The sequence below is a fragment of the Amblyraja radiata genome, chromosome 10 (genome assembly GCF_010909765.2).
Source record: "Amblyraja radiata isolate CabotCenter1 chromosome 10, sAmbRad1.1.pri, whole genome shotgun sequence".
Taxonomy (NCBI): Eukaryota; Metazoa; Chordata; class Chondrichthyes; order Rajiformes; family Rajidae; genus Amblyraja; species Amblyraja radiata.
This window is the reverse complement of record NC_045965.1, coordinates 22,552,820-22,571,103: the sequence shown is the minus strand read 5'-3', so window position 1 is coordinate 22,571,103 and position 18,284 is coordinate 22,552,820. Positions and strand designations below refer to the sequence as shown.

The following is an 18,284-nucleotide window of genomic DNA, read 5'->3' as shown; positions in this document are numbered from 1 at the left end:
TCTCAAAGAAGTGTACAGAAATTCTTACATGGCAAGACAGAATTGATCCAGTGAAGCTGTTTCAAAATAATGGGGTTTCTTGAGATAGTATTCACCATCTCAAAATACAGATTGAGATGAGAAAACCTTACTTCCCTCAAAAGGTTGTGAACCTATGGAATTCTCAATCTCCACAGATGAGGCATCTGTGGATGCTCAATTGCCAATGTTGTCAAGACTGAGCCTGACATGATGTTTACCAAAAGGTTTGGAGGGATATGGGCCAGTGACAGGCAAGTGGGAATAGCTCCGTTAGGCAACTTGGTTGGCATGGACAAGGTTGGGCTGACGAAACTGATTTCCATGCTGTACAGCTCTATGGCAGGTTTTTAGTTGGTAATGCCCCTGTCCCACTTAGGAAAACTGAACGGAAACCTCTGGAGACTTTGCGCCCCACCCAAGGTTTCCGTGCGGTTCCCGGAGGTTGCAGGTGGTTGCCGGAGGTTGCAGGTAATGGAAGCAGGTAGGGAGATTGACAAAAACCTCGGGGAACCGCACGGAAACCTTGGGTGGGGTGCAAAGTTTCGAGAGGTTTCCGTTCAGGTTTCTTAAGTGGGACAGGGGCATTAGGAATCAAGGAGTATTGAGTTTATAGAGGTATGTGATCTCACTGAATGGCAGGGCAGACACCAGGTCCCTGAGTGGCCTACTCCAACTTCTACTTGTTCTCCCACTACCTTCATAGTAAACATGAAAAGCTTCCTACAAACTCAGGAAAACACTTCATATCTCAGTTCCTGCACTGTAAAGATTGACCCCCTTCATTCTCAATGGTTAACTTCAAGGTTGCGTAACTGTTAGATCGTGCACTAACCTTTTTGAAGGTTAACTTTAATCAGTAGGTAACTAGCTCTAACTGATTCTCGTCGGTCACAGTATTAATCCCTACTGAATTATCCAAGCAATATCCAAACAATAATCATGACAGATTTAAAAGAGCATGGCTTAAACACACAATTCTCTCGTTTGATTTTGTTCTGCCCCTCAGATTTAAACTATACTCATGTATTTGTAAGCCTGTTAACATAAATTGCCACAAAGGAAACACTAAGCTTGACTGGTAGTACTGTCACATATTTGCCAGTTCAAGCCTGACTTCAGACATTAGGTATAAATCTAGGTTAACATATATGTGCAGCACTCACTGTTAGAAGTAACAGTACAGCATTTTGTGTGGTACAAATCAATTTTTAGCTTGGCTCATGCGTAACTATTACCATTGTGAGAATTTGTAATGTTGATACTATTCTTCTTGAACCAAATCAAGATAATGTTGCAGAACAGAGGCTCCATCTACTCCCTCAGGTAAATATGACATTGAACATTAATATTCAAAATTCTCCACTCAAATACCACCGCCAAAACTAATCGGCATTTAGCTCATTTAACGACAGTTATACAGCACAGAAACACGCCCTTCAACTCCACTTGCTATGTCAACCAATAGCTTCATCCAAAGCTAGTCCTAGTTGCCAACGTTTGGCCATATCCCTCTAAACTTTTCCTATCCATGTACCTGTCCAAGTATATTTTAGATGGTTTTTGTAGTACCTGCCTCAATTACCTCCTCTGGCAGCTCATTCCGTATACCCATCACCTTCTGATTGAACATGTTGCACCTCAGGGTTGTGGTAAATCTTGTCCTTCTCACCTTAAAGCTATGTCCTCTGGTGTCCCTACCCTGAGTACAAGACTTTGTGCACTCACCCTATTTATTCACTCATGATTTTATATACCTCTATAAGATTACCCCTCAGCCTTCTGCCTTCCAAGCAATAAATTAGGCCTGCATAATCCCTCCCTATAGCTCAGGCCCTCGAGTCTTGGCAATATTCTCGTAAATCCTTTGTTCACCATTTCCAACTTAACGGCATCTTTCCTGTGGAAGGGTGACCAATACTGAACACAATACATGTTGTACAACAGCAACACAATACAGTAAACCCTCACTATATACAGATCACATGGGGGGGGGGGAAGATGGTGTCCGTTATTATTGATTGTCCACTATAATCCAGGGGGGGTTATGTACAGTATTATTGGAAAAATAATAAACATACTCTATACAATAAACAGTAAAGAACACAATATACACAATACACTGGGATAGTACAGCAGTGGTGCGGTAGTTGATGCCTTGTACCTTCTACAAAAGTTTTTGTCCGCTATAACCAAAATCCGTTGTAAAGAGGCCCGTTAAAATGAAGGCTTACTGTATCCCAATTTCTATGCTCAACTCCTTGACTGATGAAGGCCAGTGTGCCAAAAGCCTTCTTCACTACCCTAGCTACCCAAGAGGTCAATTTCAGATAACAATATACTTGTACTCCAGGAGCTCTCTGCTCTACAATACTCCTGGGGGCCATACTATTTATGACTTTATTTGAGCAAACTGCCATACTCGTCAAAAAAAGTACAATCAATCACACTAAGAAAATCATTGTAAACGTTATACTTCATGAGATCCTGGGGACAGAAACATGGTACGTTAAGTAATATTGAAACAGGGAACTACAGATGCTAGTTTATTTTAAAAAAACACACAAAGTGCTGGAGTAACTCAGCAGGCCAGACATCTCCACATTAAAAAAAATCTTTAATTCTCCTCTAACATACTTACATTTGGTGCAGTTTTAAATGACTAATTCTCGAACATTCTCAAACAGTGTCTCCTGCATCCTTAATTTTATTGGGATCATGGAACGCAATATCAAAGATGCTCCTTGTCATAAAATACTTATATCCAAACGTCAATTGAGCCAAGTATTATTTGCACTATAATCAACCCATTGTAACAGGAACATTTATACATATTTTCTTCAGTGCCTTGGGATATTTTGACACTTTTGATGTGTCGCATAAATGGAAGTTGTTGTTTTACTCATGGAAATAGGACATAAACTCCAAAATACATCTTTACAACTAAAAGCTGTTCCTCATCTATCACTTAAGTCATTCCCCATCGGGGAAATGAGAAAACAGTGCACTAAATCCCTAAGATGTAGGTTTGTATACCTGATAGAAAACCTCTTCATTTGAGTGTCTCCAGATTTAGCAAGAGCACAGAGAATATTATCAAATCTAGCACTCCGTGGATGAAACTGATTGCAACAGTAGAAATCAGTTGATTCAGCATGCTCGGGGTTTTGGTGTGCTGGACTAAAAGATTTTCTGATCAGATATTATTGTATTAATACTTTAAAAATATGTTTAAATGTTACATGTTACAATAAATTTTCCAATTAATCCAGTAAATTCAACAGGGCTGGGGAAACCAGGGCACAGTGTAAAGTGACGATTTGGATCCTGGTGAGTCAGTGGATGGGGACGGGGTGACGGAGAACCTGGTGGCTCAGTGAAGCCTGCAGTAAACAACATTTTTTGGGGGTTATGGGAGGAAACCCGAGCACCCAGAGGAAACTCACGAGGTCACAGGGATGAAGTGCAAACTTCACACCGATGGCACCCAAGGAGAGGAACAGATCTACCACCAGGAGTAGCTCTACCTGGTGGGCCAGAAGCCAAATCATTGCAAATTCTGAGCAGTCGCATAACGGGCTGTCAGAATTTTATTGCAGTCGGAATCTTCAGAAATGTGAAGGTTTCCACAGCTCCTGATTGTTCATCACAAAGCATTGGGACACCTCTTGAGCCTTGATGGGGACAGATCCAGCTGTAATGGCTGGTGTGGCCCCACATCCAAGGCAGCATGACATGATATGGCAGCATAATGTTCTACAATTCTCCCCACACAAATTCCATATAATTCCCTGATCTTAGTGGCACAGCTCCTTCATAATCCAAAAATATAATGTCTAGAGAGGGTGAAGGATGCTGATCGGAAGCACACAAACAAAATCAGTCACAGTGCTTGCCCTGGCAGAAGCCTATGCTAAATATGCGTACAGGAAGCATATATCAAAGTATTTTGCCTGCTTTTAATTTATGGACAAGATATCAAGGCTCACGATAGCAAAGCAAGGGCTGAGAAATTTTATACAATAAGCCAAATGTATCATTACTGCAGCTGAACAACTTTAATAGGAACTATATCAATTATTTTATAGGAATATTACCTCTCAATGGCGAGTTCATTGTTTGATGTTTGATGAACATTGATTATTAATTTCTTCTCTATCCCTTGTCGCAACTTAAAATAGAGTTTTTCTCTGTCCTTTGGCACGGCACTGTGAAGACAAAAGGAACTATTTCAATTTATGGCATCAAAACACAGGATCCTACACCACTGAGTCATGCTACGAATGGTGGCTTGCTGTAAAATCTCTTTCAAGGAGAGAGGTTTCCTAATATCTTGCACACTATCACAGCCAGACACTTTAGGAAAGATTAATTTATAAAGTTTGAAGCACTTTTATTGCCACCCTACATTATCAAAACATTATATTAAAATCACCCATTGACAATTTCAAATAGCTGCATAGAATGAGTAACATTAAGCTATGCTCTAACTCTATGGAACACTGTGCCTCTACCTAGTCCAAATCCAGGCTTTGAAAAATTATTACGATCTGGATAGAGTGCTGTGGAGATTGAAACAGTACCACCTTTGTAATTCCATAATTTGAAGAGAATGGAAAGTTAGGGCAGTTCTCCTTTCAGCAGAGTATGAGAAAGGAATCTTTACAGAACTGTTCAAAACCTTAAGTAACGCTTACAACACAAAGCAGGCGAGAGGCAATATGTGCCATACACTATCCTACACACACAAGGGACAATTTGCACATACACCGAGCCAATTAACCGCATACCTGTACGTCTTTGGAATGTGGGAGGAAACCGAGGATCTCGGAGAAAACCCATGCAGTCATTGTTGAATGTACAAACTCTGTACAAACAGCACCCGTGGTCGGGATCAAACCCGGGTCTCTGGCGCAGCAAGCGCTGTAAGGCAGCAACTCTACCACTGCGCCACCATGCCGCGGTCTTCAGTGCGAAAGGATTTGAATCCTGGAGCAAGGATGGATTGTTGCAGCTGTACAATGCCTTGCTGTGACTCTATCTGTGCACCTGTGTGTGTAGGTTTGGTCTCCACATCTGAGAGATGATGGAGGATTGAAATACAATGCTTACTGGGCTGATTCCTGGGATGTCAGGTCTGATTCACAAAATGAGATTGATTCAGTTAGGCTTACATTCACTGGCATTTAGAAGAACAAGAGAGGATTCCATTGCAACCTATAAAACTCCGATATGTTTAAACAGACGAGAGGAGAGGAGAGGAGGGGACGCTCCTAATGGCTAGAGAGCCCAGAATAATGACATGATCATGTTAAATGGAACAGATCCAATGAACTGAATGATCTCCTCCTGTTCCCATTTTCTGCATTTCCAAGTTTCTAAATCTAGTGAACATGGTTCTATTATGGTGTCTGCCTCTATTACCATCTCAGGCAGTTCATTCTAGATCTCCAGCACTCTCTATGTAGCGTTGTTACAAATTCCTGCCATCAGTGGCGCTCCAGATCAGCCCACTGCCTGTGCGTGCGACTCGAGAGGCTGTGGGGGTGGTGGGGGGGGGGATTAAAATGCAGGTTTTTATTGGTTGTCAGCAAGGGATTTGCTTGCACGACAAGCTTACGAAGAAATTTTGTTCTGTGATCCCATTCGCGATTATATTAAAAAAGCGTTGCTTTACTATTGAATCGCTGGATGAAAGTCGGGGCCAACCTCATCGGCTTCAAAATCACGGATCACAAGTTCAGGACAAAACAAAAGGCATATACTGTAGGAAGATGTTTATTTAACATCTTATCTAGTTTTTGGTGTAATTTTATTTTAATCTGATGATGTGAAATATGTTAGTTAGGCCCCGATATCGGCTGTGTCTTGCCTGCCGGCTGTGAGTGTGATCAAAATCATGGCGGCGGCCACAATCCAATCTCTGTATCATAATCCAAACATCCACTCTCAAGATAATTAAATTAATTGTATAATCTTGTATAATCATGTCATAAGAACATCTAAATTATCTATATTTTGTGTTATTACCCATCCATGATCAATATTTTCATACTAAATATCTGACTGAAACTTCCACAGTACATAGTCTGATATAAAAACGTCCACAGTACACAGTCAGATAATTAGTATGAAAATATTGATCTCATGGATAGACAATAACACAAAATATAGATAATTTAGATGTTCTTATGACATGATTCTGCAAAAAATAATGATTTTGATTATCTTGAGAGGGGATGTTTATGGATTTTGAACACATGTCTGTGTAAAACGGCCTTTGCCTGCTGCAGTGTTATAAACCAACAGAGTAAAATTTATGGGAATTAAACATTCAATTCCTTTGATTTGGCATAGAAATTCACGACAAAGTGAGATTTAAAAATCATGTTATATTGTGAATTATTTTGCGAGTGGGATCAATTTGTTATTTGGATACTTTGGGTATTTAAAAAATATGTTTAGCCTTTTCTTAAGAATGGGGTAGATGTTTAGATTAGTAATTGAATTTAGATGAATTTAATTGATTTGATGACACTGATGAATATGATTGTTTTGTTGGGTATTTACTATTTGTTTTAACATTTAACTTGTGTTAGGCATTTTGTTGAACAAAATAATTTCCACTTTTTTTTCTAAAACTGCAAATAAAAACTTGTTTCGACAATGCTGTTTTTTCTTTACATTTTAAACAGATGCCTCCGAAGAAGAAATGCAAAATTGTCAATCCAAATGCCCAGCCTGGCATAGCTAGAGCACACCTTGAAGTGAATTTCTCTGTCATGCCCAAGTCTAAGAGGGATCTTAAAAATGGACACATCTTGTACTTGTATACCTCGTTTGGAAAAAGTCGGTCTGAATGGGAAAGTAGTGGGCAGAAAAGCATGCCATGCGTGGTTTGAAGAGCAAAAACTTGTAGTTTACAATGCTAAAATTGAAAAGTTGAGGAAAAACAAGGTGTACAGAGTTGTTTATTGGTTGCAGTCTGAGGATTATGATGATGCTACTGATTATGATATGCCAATGTACCAGCTAGCAGCTGATCTTCTCCATGAATACTTGGTCTTTTGCTGGAAATTATAATTTGTTTACCTGTCTGTTATGGACTTACAGCATATAGAAACATAGAAACATAGAAATTAGGTGCAGGAGTAGGCCATTCGGCCCTTCGAGCCTGCACCGCCATTCAATATGATCATGGCTGATCATCCAACTCAGTATCCCGTACCTGCCTTCTCTCCATACCCTCTGATCCCCTTAGCCACAAGGGCCACATCTAACTCCCTCTTAAATATAGCCAATGAATTGGCCTCAACTACCCTCTGTGGCAGAGAGTTCCAGAGATTCACCACTCTCTGTGTGAAAAAAGTTCTTCTCATCTCGGTTTTAAAGGATTTCCCCCTTATCCTTAAGCTGTGACCCCTTGTCCTGGACTTCCCCAACATCGGGAGCAATCTTCCTGCATCTAGCCTGTCCAACCCCTTAAGAATTTTATAAGTTTCTATAAGATCCCCTCTCAATCTCCTAAATTCTAGAGAGTATAAACCAAGTCTATCCAGTCTTTCTTCATAAGACAGTCCTGACATCCCAGGAATCAGTCTGGTGAACCTTCTCTGCACTCCCTCTAGGGCAATAATGTCCTTCCTCAGATTTGGAGACCAAAACTGTACGCAATACTCCAGGTGTGGTCTCACCAAGACCCTGTACAACTGCAGTAGAACCTCCCTGCTCCTATACTCAAATCCTTTTGCTATGAAAGCTAACATACCATTCGCTTTCTTCACTGCCTGCTGCACCTGCATGCCTACTTTCAATGACTGGTGTACCATGACACCCAGGTCTCGCTGCATCTCCCCTTTTCCTAGTCGGCCACCATTTAGATAATAGTCTGCTTTCCTGTTTTTGCCACCAAAATGGATAACCTCACATTTATCCACATTATACTGCATCTGCCAAACATTTGCCCACTCACCCAGCCTATAAGTGGGGTTACATTAACTACTCTCCAATCCTCAGGAACTACTCCAGAATCTAAAGAGTTTTGAAAAATTATCAATAATGCATCCACTATTTCTGCGGCCACTTCCTTAAGTACTCTGGGATGCAGCCTATCTGGCCCTGGGGATTTATCGGCCTTTAATCCATTCAATTTACCCAACACCACTTCCCGGCTAACCTGGATTTCACTCAATTCTTCCAACTCCTTTGACCCGCGGTCCCCTGCTATTTCCGGCAGATTATTTATGTCTTCCTTAGTGAAGACGGAACCAAAGTAGTTATTCAATTGGTCCGCCATATCCTTGTTCCCCATGATCAACTCACCTGTTTCTGACTGCAAGGGACCTACATTTGTTTTAACTAATCTCTTTCTTTTCACATATCTATAAAAACTTTTGCAGTCAGTTTTTATGTTCCCTGCCAGTTTTCTTTCATAATCTATTTTTCCTTTCCTAATTAAGCCCTTTGTCCTCCTCTGCTGGTCTCTGAATTTCTCCCAGTCCTCCAGTATGCTGCTTTTTCTGGCTAATTTGTACGCATCATCCTTCGCTTTGATACTATCCCTGATTTCCCTTGTTATCCACGGATGCACTACCTTCCCTGATTTATTCTTTTGCCAAACTGGGATGAACAATTTTTGTAGTTCATCCATGCAGTCTTTAAATGTCTTCCATTGCATATCCACCGTCAACCCTTTTAGAATTAATTGCCAGTCAATCTTGGCCAATTCACGTCTCATACCCTCAAAGTTACCTTTCTTTAAGTTCAGAACCATTGTTTCTGAATTAACAATGTCACTCTCCATCCTAATGAAGAACTCAACCATATTATGGTCACTCTTGCCCATGGGGGCACGTACAACAAGACTGCTAACTGACCCTTCCTCATTACTCAATACCCAGTCTAAAATAGCCTGCTCTCTCGTTGGTTCCTCTACATGTTGATTTAGATAACTATCCCGCATACATTCCAAGAAATCCTCTTCCTCAGCACCCCTGCCAATTTGATTCACCCAATCTATATGTAGATTGAAGTCACCCATTATAACGGTTTTGCCTTTGTCGCACGCATTTCTAATTTCCTGTTTGATACCATCTCCAACTTCACTACTACTGTTAGGTGGCCTGTGCACAACACCCACCAGCGTTTTCTGCCCCTTAGTGTTTCGCAGCTCTACCATACCGATTCCACATCCTCCAAACTAATGTCCTTCCTTTCCACTATTATCCTTTCCTATAATACAATAATATTAAAGTTCTGATCTTCAGAATGTCACATATTTGAATTTTCAAGGCAGTCTGGGTGTTTATTACTATTTCCGTCACAACGGTTAATTTTGTAATTAGCTAAATTAGGTAATTAACTAATTATATACTTTAATTTCAGGTCATCCAAGTAAGATGTATCATATTTGTTTCAGAATGTTTCAATCTACAATAACTGAAATTGTCATTCAGTTCTCTTAATTTTTAAGTAAGTGATGGGCTTTTATGTCAATTGACTGTCCTCGATCACAGCTTTTGTGTTAAGTTAATGGAAAAGCAATCGGGAACAAGATGGCTAATTTCCGAGTATCAAAATGGCCATAATTTTTTTATACTGAAGATATGAAAGTGAATTAGGTATCAAATTAAAGTCATTTTTATGCTTTATCTGATGGGACAAATTCCAGGCTTGATTTTTTTAATCTCAAAATTTTGTGACATCCCTACTGTATGTGAAAAACTCACCCCTCAGATCTCCTTTAAATTTCGCTCTCACATTAAATCAGTGCCCTCTAGTTTTAGATTATCCTGCGCTGGGAGAAAGACTGATTATTTAAGCCCTTTATAGATTTACAGACCCGTTAAAGGTAACTGCTGAACCTTCCACCTTCCAGTAAGAATAACCCCAGTCTATCCATTCCATCCTTTTAATTACAGCCCTCCTTTCCAGGTAACATGCTGGTGAATCTCTTCTGCACTGCCTTTATTGCTACCACATCCTTCCTGTAACCTCGTGACTGGAATTGTACACAATATTCCAAATTATGTTTTATACATCTGCAACATAATGTCTAAACTCTTGTACTCTATGCCTTGACATACCAAATGCCTTCTTCACTTCCCTATCCACCAACGTCAGCACTTTCAGCAAACTGGGAACTTGCACCCCCAGGTCCCCCAGAACATTAAGGTCCTTGCCATTATGTCCTACTAGAATTTAACATGCCAAAGTGCATAAACTTAAGGGCCTGTCCCACCAGCATGCGATTGCATGCATCTAGCGCGACCAAACGTGGTCGCTTGAGGCGTACGGCCTCGCGGGGCCGGTCCCAATTCGAACCGCGGAGGCGTATGGAGTTGTGCAGGGCTGGTCCCGACATCATACTCACCAATCAGCTGGGCAGGAGGCGGGCCGACTGAATTTGGATGTCGCACGGCGTCGGGCGGCGATGTCCCGACGCCCGTCGAGGCACTGCGTACGGCCTCAATGAGGCTGCGGGCCGACAGGCCGTTGTTGCGCGGGATTTTCGGACAGTGCAAGATTTTTGGAGCCCCGCGCGATGTCGGGACCAGCCCCACACAACTCCATACGTCTCCGCCGATCGAAGTGGGACCGGCCCCGCGAGGCCGTACGTCTCAAGCGACCATGTTTGGTCGCGCTAGACACATGCTATCGCATGCTGGTGGGACAGACACACATCTGGATTCCACTTGCCACTGCTCTGCCCAGCTTTCGAGTTGACTTGTTACTTTACTTTAGCATTATCACGACATGCTGATACAAGAGGGTATGACTGGGACATTGCAACTGAGGAGATGAGACCACCACATCTATTTATTCAGGTTACAATTGTATGTCTCAAGACCTTTCAGTAATTTATTTGCAAGGGCAGTCTTTTTTCTTACAGATGCAACCATTGTTGCCACACCCGGAATTTTTGGCACATCTACACCCCTCCAAATATACTAAGGTTTTCTCATCCTTTCATTGGGACCATGCACTGTTAGACATGCCAAGCGTCGTAAAAGATGTTGAACAAAATGGCCAACTCAAGTGAGTATAAAGATCATTTTCCAGAAGACCAAAGACTTTCACACAAGTGTTCTGGTCAATATTTGACTATGGTTAAACACAACAAAATGCTGTAAATACTCAGCGGGTCAGGTTAATGACCTTTCATTTGCTGCTCCAGTCAACATTTGTAACAATTGCTCCAAAATCCCAACAGATTTAAATTCAATCCAATCTCAGTTCACCTGAAATTGCTTTTTCCATCATCCTCCTTCACTTCTAGAGTAACCGTGAAGTTATAGCTGTCACTCTCGGGGCTTGTGTCACTCATGTATTTTACTTCTGCTGTCTGTTTGGAAGTTCGGCGGAAAGTGGTGGAAAAGCTGTACAGAATTCGACTAACCTGGAGAGGAAAAGACGTAAAGGTTTAGATTTTTGGCTTTTGACAATTCACTTGTCTCCCACAAGCTCACAAAGCATTGCTGAGATCCTATCTGGAATTCTGCACTCAGTTCTGGGTACAATACCTCAAAGGATGGCGAGGGGAATTGTGGGCTGGATAGTGAGGAGGTGCTGCGCAGATTCACTACACTGGACTTTGAGGGTTAAAATGTTAGAGCAGGATGAAGAGAGTTGACTTGCATTAACTCAAGTATGAAAGCGGTAAAAGATTAGAAAGAAAGGGGATGCACAATGGTGCAGCTGCTGCCTCACAGCATCAAACACTCGGGTTTGATTCTGACCTCGGGTGCCGTCTGTGTGGGGTTTGCAAGTACTGTGGTTCCTGTGTTCGTAAGGGTTTCTTCCAGACGCACTGGTTTCCTCCCATATCCCAAAGAGGCACAGGTTTGTTAGTTGATTGGAGTGGATACAAAAGTGGTATAACATAGAACTAGTGTGAATGGATGATCGATGGTCGGCGTGGACACGGTGGGTCATACGACCAGTTTCAACACTGTATCTTTCAATCAATTAGAGACATTTCAGAATGTGCATAGCATTGACATTTTCTCTGCTGGATGGATCCAAAATGAAGGGAAATAATTTTAACATGAAAGCTAACCAGCTCACTGAGCCAGTGGTCTGTTCCAGAGAGAGGTACTACATTCCGCAGACAGTTCATGTGTAGAATTGCAATAGTCCGGATTGATTGAAACCTATTGTTAAAAAATGGATTCAGAGGGAAGACTCAGCCAAGTCAACTGTGCCCATTAACAACTTGTGACCTGTGCCCATTTACAACTTGTAACCTATCTAGAAAGAATGACTGGCGTGTGGACAAAAACACATTTGAGAATGGGCTGCTATCACTTAGTGCCAGAGTTTATCTAGATAACCGGTCAGGGGAATCATAATTACGCCCAGCAAGGAGCTATCTTCACAGAAGCAGGAGTAAATAGTTTTTAGTCTATCTTCCTGAGCTTCGAAAGACAGTCAAACAAAGTGAGTCTTCAAGAAAGCGAGTGGACCGTAACTGCTCTGCAATCCCTATTTTCAAATCGTAAAGTCTGTGCCAGTTTTACCATCATCCCATGATCTTATATTACTTGTTAAAATGGCAAAACAGCTAATTGGGAAGCTGAGAGGATCTTTGAATAGGAAACAGGAAAATGTCTATATACAGGCCAGGAGTTGATGGGTACAAGGGAACACTACAATACTTCCACTGGCAGCTGCTAAAATCACAGCATGAACGATTTAACAAGCTCATATCTGGAACCATTGAGCACCAAAGAAATTTTCATGGAAAAGTTAATATAAAGATTGTGACCAAAGCATGGGAACAAATAGAGAGGCTTGGAGGTAGATCAGCGCATTTGATGAGTGTGGAATGATTCCATGGTTTTGTTCTGACAAATCAGGTCACCGTCGACCACCTATGTGATGCTTGGGGTATTTAAGCAAAGCAGCTTCTAATGTCAGCAGGACAGGTAGCAACTCTGGATAGAAGGAATGGGTGACATTTCGGGTTCAGCCCGAGAATCAGGGGAAATGAGATATGGAAGGGTACAAAGAATATGTAAGCCATTTAGGACGGAGATGAGGAAAAACTTTTTCACACAGAGGGTTGTGAATCTGTGGAATTCTCTGCCAATTCTCTAGATGCTTTCAAGAGAGAGTTGGATAGAGCTCTTAAAGATAGTGGAGTCAAGGGATACGGGGAGATGGCAGGAATGGGGTACTGATTGTGTATAGCCTATCCTGCACCTAATGTCTATTGTCTGTTGTGTGAAAAGAACAGATCAAAGTAGAGGATGATCATGGAAATGTACAATGCTTCATTGCTGGATGAGGGGAAGGTGACAACGAAGGCATACAAACAGTCAAATTAATCAGGACAGTGAAACTAGTAGAAGAACTAGGGTGGGGAGGGACGGAGAGAGGGAAAGCAAGGAATACTTGAAGTTAGAGAAACCGATATTCATACCACTGGATTTTAAGATGCCCAAGCAAAATATGAGGTGCTGTTTATCCAATTTGCATTTGGACTCGCTCTGACAGTAGAGGAGGCCTGCCGTTCACTCCTCCTCCCGTTCCTATACTGACCTTTCTATCCTGGGCCTCCTCCAGTGTCAGAGTGAGGCCAAATGCAAATATAAGACTTGGTGAGGCCGCATTTAGAATATTGTATTCCTTCTGGGCACCATGTTATAAGAAAGATGTTGTCAAGCTGGAAAGAGTGCAGAAAAGATTTACGAGGATGTTGCCAGGACTCAAGGGCCTGAGTTATATGGAGAGGTTGAGCAGGCTAGGGTTCTATTCCTTGAAGCGCAGGAGAATGAGGGGCGATCTTATAGAGGTGTACAAAATCATGAGAGGAATAGATCGTGTTGACGCACACAGTCTCTTACTCTGAGTGGGGGAATCAAGAACCAGAGGACATGGGTTTAAGGTGAGGGAGGAAAATGGAACCTGAGTGATAAGGGTTATGGGTGTATGGAACGAGCTGCTAAAGGAGCTAGTTGAGGTGGGTACTATCGCAACGTTTAAGAAACATTAGGACAGTTACATCGATAGAACTGGTTTAAAGGGATATGGGTCAAACGTGGGCGGGTGGAACTAGTGTAGATGGGACATGTTGGTTCGGTGTGGGCAGATTGGGTTGAAGGGCCTGTTTCCACAGTGTATAATTCTATGACTTTGTTATTGGCTGTATAAAAGGGATAGTGCAAGCTAAATCTACCGGTTCTGACATTTCAATACTAACCATTTTCTTCTGTGCATTATTGAAAATGCACTGTTCATCATGGCTAATCAATTTATCGCTAATAAATCTCTCTCGTAGTTTATCTACTAAGCCAATGGTCTGATGGAGTGTTTATTATACTCACTTGCTCAATACTAATTCCTTGCAGTTAGTGTTTTTTGTGACTTGACATATAATAAACTGCACTGAAGTGATTTAGTCAAATTCCTTTTGCACAAATAAGTCTGCTGATATAAGCAGAAATTGCATGACCTATTATCTCTACTTTTGATTCTGTACTCATATACTTATTTTGAAACCTAATGTAATTTTGGCACTCAAACAGTTGAAATATATTACTTACAGCTTCTTTGATTTCACAACAGAACACGTGTAGCTGGAACTCGTCTGTACTGCCGTAACTTTCAGTAAATGCAAAGTAATTGCTCTCTGAAGTCCCATCAATGCCTCGGACACAGAACAGCACGGTATATATGGGAAACGCAGCTATCTCTACATTTGTAGCCTGGTCTATAATCCTGAGGGGAAATGGTGTGTGGGAGGGAAGGGGGGTAAGGGAAGAGAAGGAACACAAAAGTTAATTAAAAAGCAATGGAAACAGTGGTCCTTAAGATAGTTTACTCCAAGGAATAAAACAAATCCAGGTTGACTGACATAATTTTACAGAAAATTGCATTTACTGTAAACTGTAAAGTTAATACTGTTTTAAATAAACCAAACAGCACACTGATGAATCAAAATCCTACAGCATAGCATCCAAAATGATCATTGCATTTATATTGGTACTTTGAAAGTGCCACCCAGTTCGAGCCCTAATCCCTAAATTTCTCCTACCCCTCCCCTGGAATAGCTGGGATTGTCTGCTTCACAGCTAAGGAATGTTCAAGAATAATTTCATAAAGGTGTTCAATATTATGAGACATTTTGATTGAATAGATTAGAAACTTTTCACAGATAAAAGTCCAAGTGCCCTCGTGAATATGCAAACTCGCCATGCATTTGTGTTAAAGCATCAGGAGGAAATAAAAAGGACGAAACCTCAAATTCAATTCAGTGCTCTCGCGATATCCTGAGATCCAGGCTGTAGCCTCACAGTAACACAGACATTCTCTTGACCCTTCCCTTCAACAGCACTGAACCATTAGCTTGGTCTAAGGTACTACTTTATCTTTCACACATGTATCGATTCAATACAAGATATTTCCTTCCATTCAGGCTAACATCAACAATTCATGTTTTAATACTACGTCTGATCTTTCTACCCTTCACTTTTCTCTGAACCCATCTCTCCCTCCAGTCCCATCAATCCACTGTTGCATTTTCACTATCCCTCTCGGCCTTCTCCATTCAGACTCTAGACTGTCAATCCCATCTTAATTCTAAGCCTGGCGTGATGTGGACTCTTCCACTGCATTTGCCCCCATATCCACTTATTTGGCCAGGAGTCCTCAGCCCAGCCTGTGGACACTTTTACTCATCTCCAGAATGCCTGATCGATGTGGACCCCTCCCTTTGACCCACTCCAGATCTATTATTTTCAATCGCATTAACTGCCTCAATTCTCACAGTGCCCTTTTGCACGTTAACTTTCCACCATTTGACCCTGCAGCATTCTACTCACAACAGACCAACCTCGCCTTCATTCTTTCAAGACTATGACATGTCTGGAAAATCACCCCTCCTTCGCAGAAGCTGAACTTCAGCTCTCTGACATTCTCTCGAACCTTATAACTGACCATGACTCCAGACTGATCAGGCCATCAGAAACTTCCATAGCTGTGACCTCCAACACCTCGAAGCAACAATCGCAGGTAACACAAGGCCTTTCAAGTCATCCTCCAACCCACACACCATTTGTACATAGAGACATTCTTACATCATATTCAAATGTGACATTACGCTGAGAAAAGTATCCTCACCACATGAAACATAATGGCTCTGAAAGCCGTCTTACCACAACCCTCCCGACAAAATAAGAGATGGGCAATCCCATGTTTGGTTAATGGATTAAAGGAATGTACAATTGAAAAGGAAAGAGGGGGGGGGGGGTACAGATATGGGAGACTGCAAGACACATACACTCATAACAGGTGTAAATGACTTGAAGGCATATATTTAGGATAAGGGGAAGAGATTTAGAAGGGATCTAAGGAGCACCTTTATAACTCAGTGAATAGTGAGTACCTGGAACATACTGCTGTAGAGAAAGGTGAAAGCAGATTCACTGACAGCATTTAGTCGAACACTTGAATTGCCTAGTCATAATGCCAAGTGCTGAAGATGGGATTAGTGTGAATGGGTGCGGAGCGGGTGAAGGAAAGGAGACCCAGCCCAGTGCAAGGAGGGGGAGGGGGGGGGTATTAATTTGTGAATCTGCTATACAACCCCTCTCAAACACCAAACAGATCAAAGCATTAGAAGCACACACACCACTTTCGAGGCACGAGAGAAACAATAAACATTATTTACTCACTGAATTTCTGCATAGACTAACAGTTCCAGTTCAATATTTTCTCATCATGAACACTCCTGTGCAAGTTGAAGCACGAGTCACATGCACGTGACATAAATGCACATTCACCGAGGTAATAAGAGTAACTTACAAACAGAATTTTTCCTGATAGCAGCCATTTCCCTTCCAATGCCAACCACCTTATTTGTTTTCTGATGTTTATTCACTGGGTCGATGATGATAGTATAATTAAATGCTAACCTGACTCAGTTGTTATCGTGCTCAGTCAAAGTAACCTCGGCTAATACAAGAGAGGGCACTTTTGGGGTGCATTCGACTGTCAAGAGGAGCTTTCTCTCTGAGCAAAAATTAAATGTTTACCCATTCAAATGGAGCTGTTGCTACTTGAAAAGAGCATATGTTTTTCCAGCATCCTAGCCAATATTTCCCTCTCTGTAACCCACCACCAGATTTTGCATCCGGTGGGTTGGCTCTGCACAGTTTGCCCACTTGACAGTAACCACTCTTCAACAGTATTCTGAAGTATTTCTAAAATTGCAGAGGTTTTTGAATCTGAAGAGAATCACAAGATAACAAGGCTACTGCAGAGAACTGGAGATAGAGTGTATGGTCAATTATAACCTCATGAAATGGCAGGGCAGCTATGAAGGGCTGAATGCTTTTCTTTATTATCTTATTGCATGACAACTGGCTGCAAAGCATGTGCATGTGGATGTGTCAAAAGATCTCTAAAACAAGCAATTCCTTTCTTTAACCTCGAGGGAATACATTTTCAACAAAGAACTCGTGTTTTCCAAAATTGGTTCTTTCATATCAAACGCTCACACACTTGCGCACAGATACACACACACATGCGCGCACACACAAACACACTTCCTATCCCCATCACGCTACTGATGTCATTGGTCAATGCCAACCTGACATGGTTTTTTCTGGTGGTTTCACTGCTGTAGTACAAGGCCTCCTCCGGGAATGATCAGACAACTGAACCATCCCACCAACAAATAGAGAGCAGTCCTGCTCTACTTGTTGGAGATCCTCAGACAATCGTTGATTGGACTTTACTGGACTTTATCTTACACTAAATGTCATTCACTTCATCATGTATTTGTACACTGTGGATGGCTCATGGCTCGATTGTAATCATGTACTGCCTTTCCACTGACTGGTTCGCAAACTAACAAAAGCTTTTCACTCTACCTCGGTACACATGACAAGAAACGAAACTCAAACTCAACTCACAACAATAAAAGGTTTGATGCTCTAATAGTCCTGAGGTCACATAGGTTGTAAAATAAAAGTACATTTAACATCCTGGTTGTCCAAGCACAAGTTTGCCAGCAGATCTGGGAATTTGTGGGACAGCCCCGACACCTTGAGAGGACTGGTCCATAATGTCATCAGGTATGTGTGGGGCTTTCCCTTGTAGGGAGTGGATGTATATTTCCAACTGTAAACAAGTGGGGCGTTCATTTGCCAAAAGTTTTAGAAGGGATTTTTGCTGAGATGGGCTTTTCTATTAGACTCAAAGCGGCAGGAGGGAGCAAAATAAAAAAAGTGCTATCAGTATTATATCAAAAGTTCCAGTGG

At 41.6% G+C, this 18,284-nt stretch overlaps 1 protein-coding gene across 3 annotated transcripts in view; it reads right to left on the bottom strand.

Annotated features, from left to right (window-relative positions):
• rabgap1l (RAB GTPase activating protein 1 like) overlaps nucleotides 1-18,284 on the bottom strand; it is a 271,539-nt gene that overhangs the window by 222,163 nt on the left and 31,092 nt on the right. For all 3 annotated transcript variants that reach the window (XM_033028335.1, XM_033028336.1, XM_033028337.1), the window contains exons 5-7: nucleotides 14,565-14,739; nucleotides 11,259-11,416; nucleotides 4,116-4,226 (exon numbers count right to left, since the gene is read on the bottom strand). In XM_033028335.1, the coding sequence (XP_032884226.1) occupies nucleotides 4,116-4,226; nucleotides 11,259-11,416; nucleotides 14,565-14,739 (444 nt within the window). The remainder of the gene's footprint in view (nucleotides 1-4,115; nucleotides 4,227-11,258; nucleotides 11,417-14,564; nucleotides 14,740-18,284) is intronic.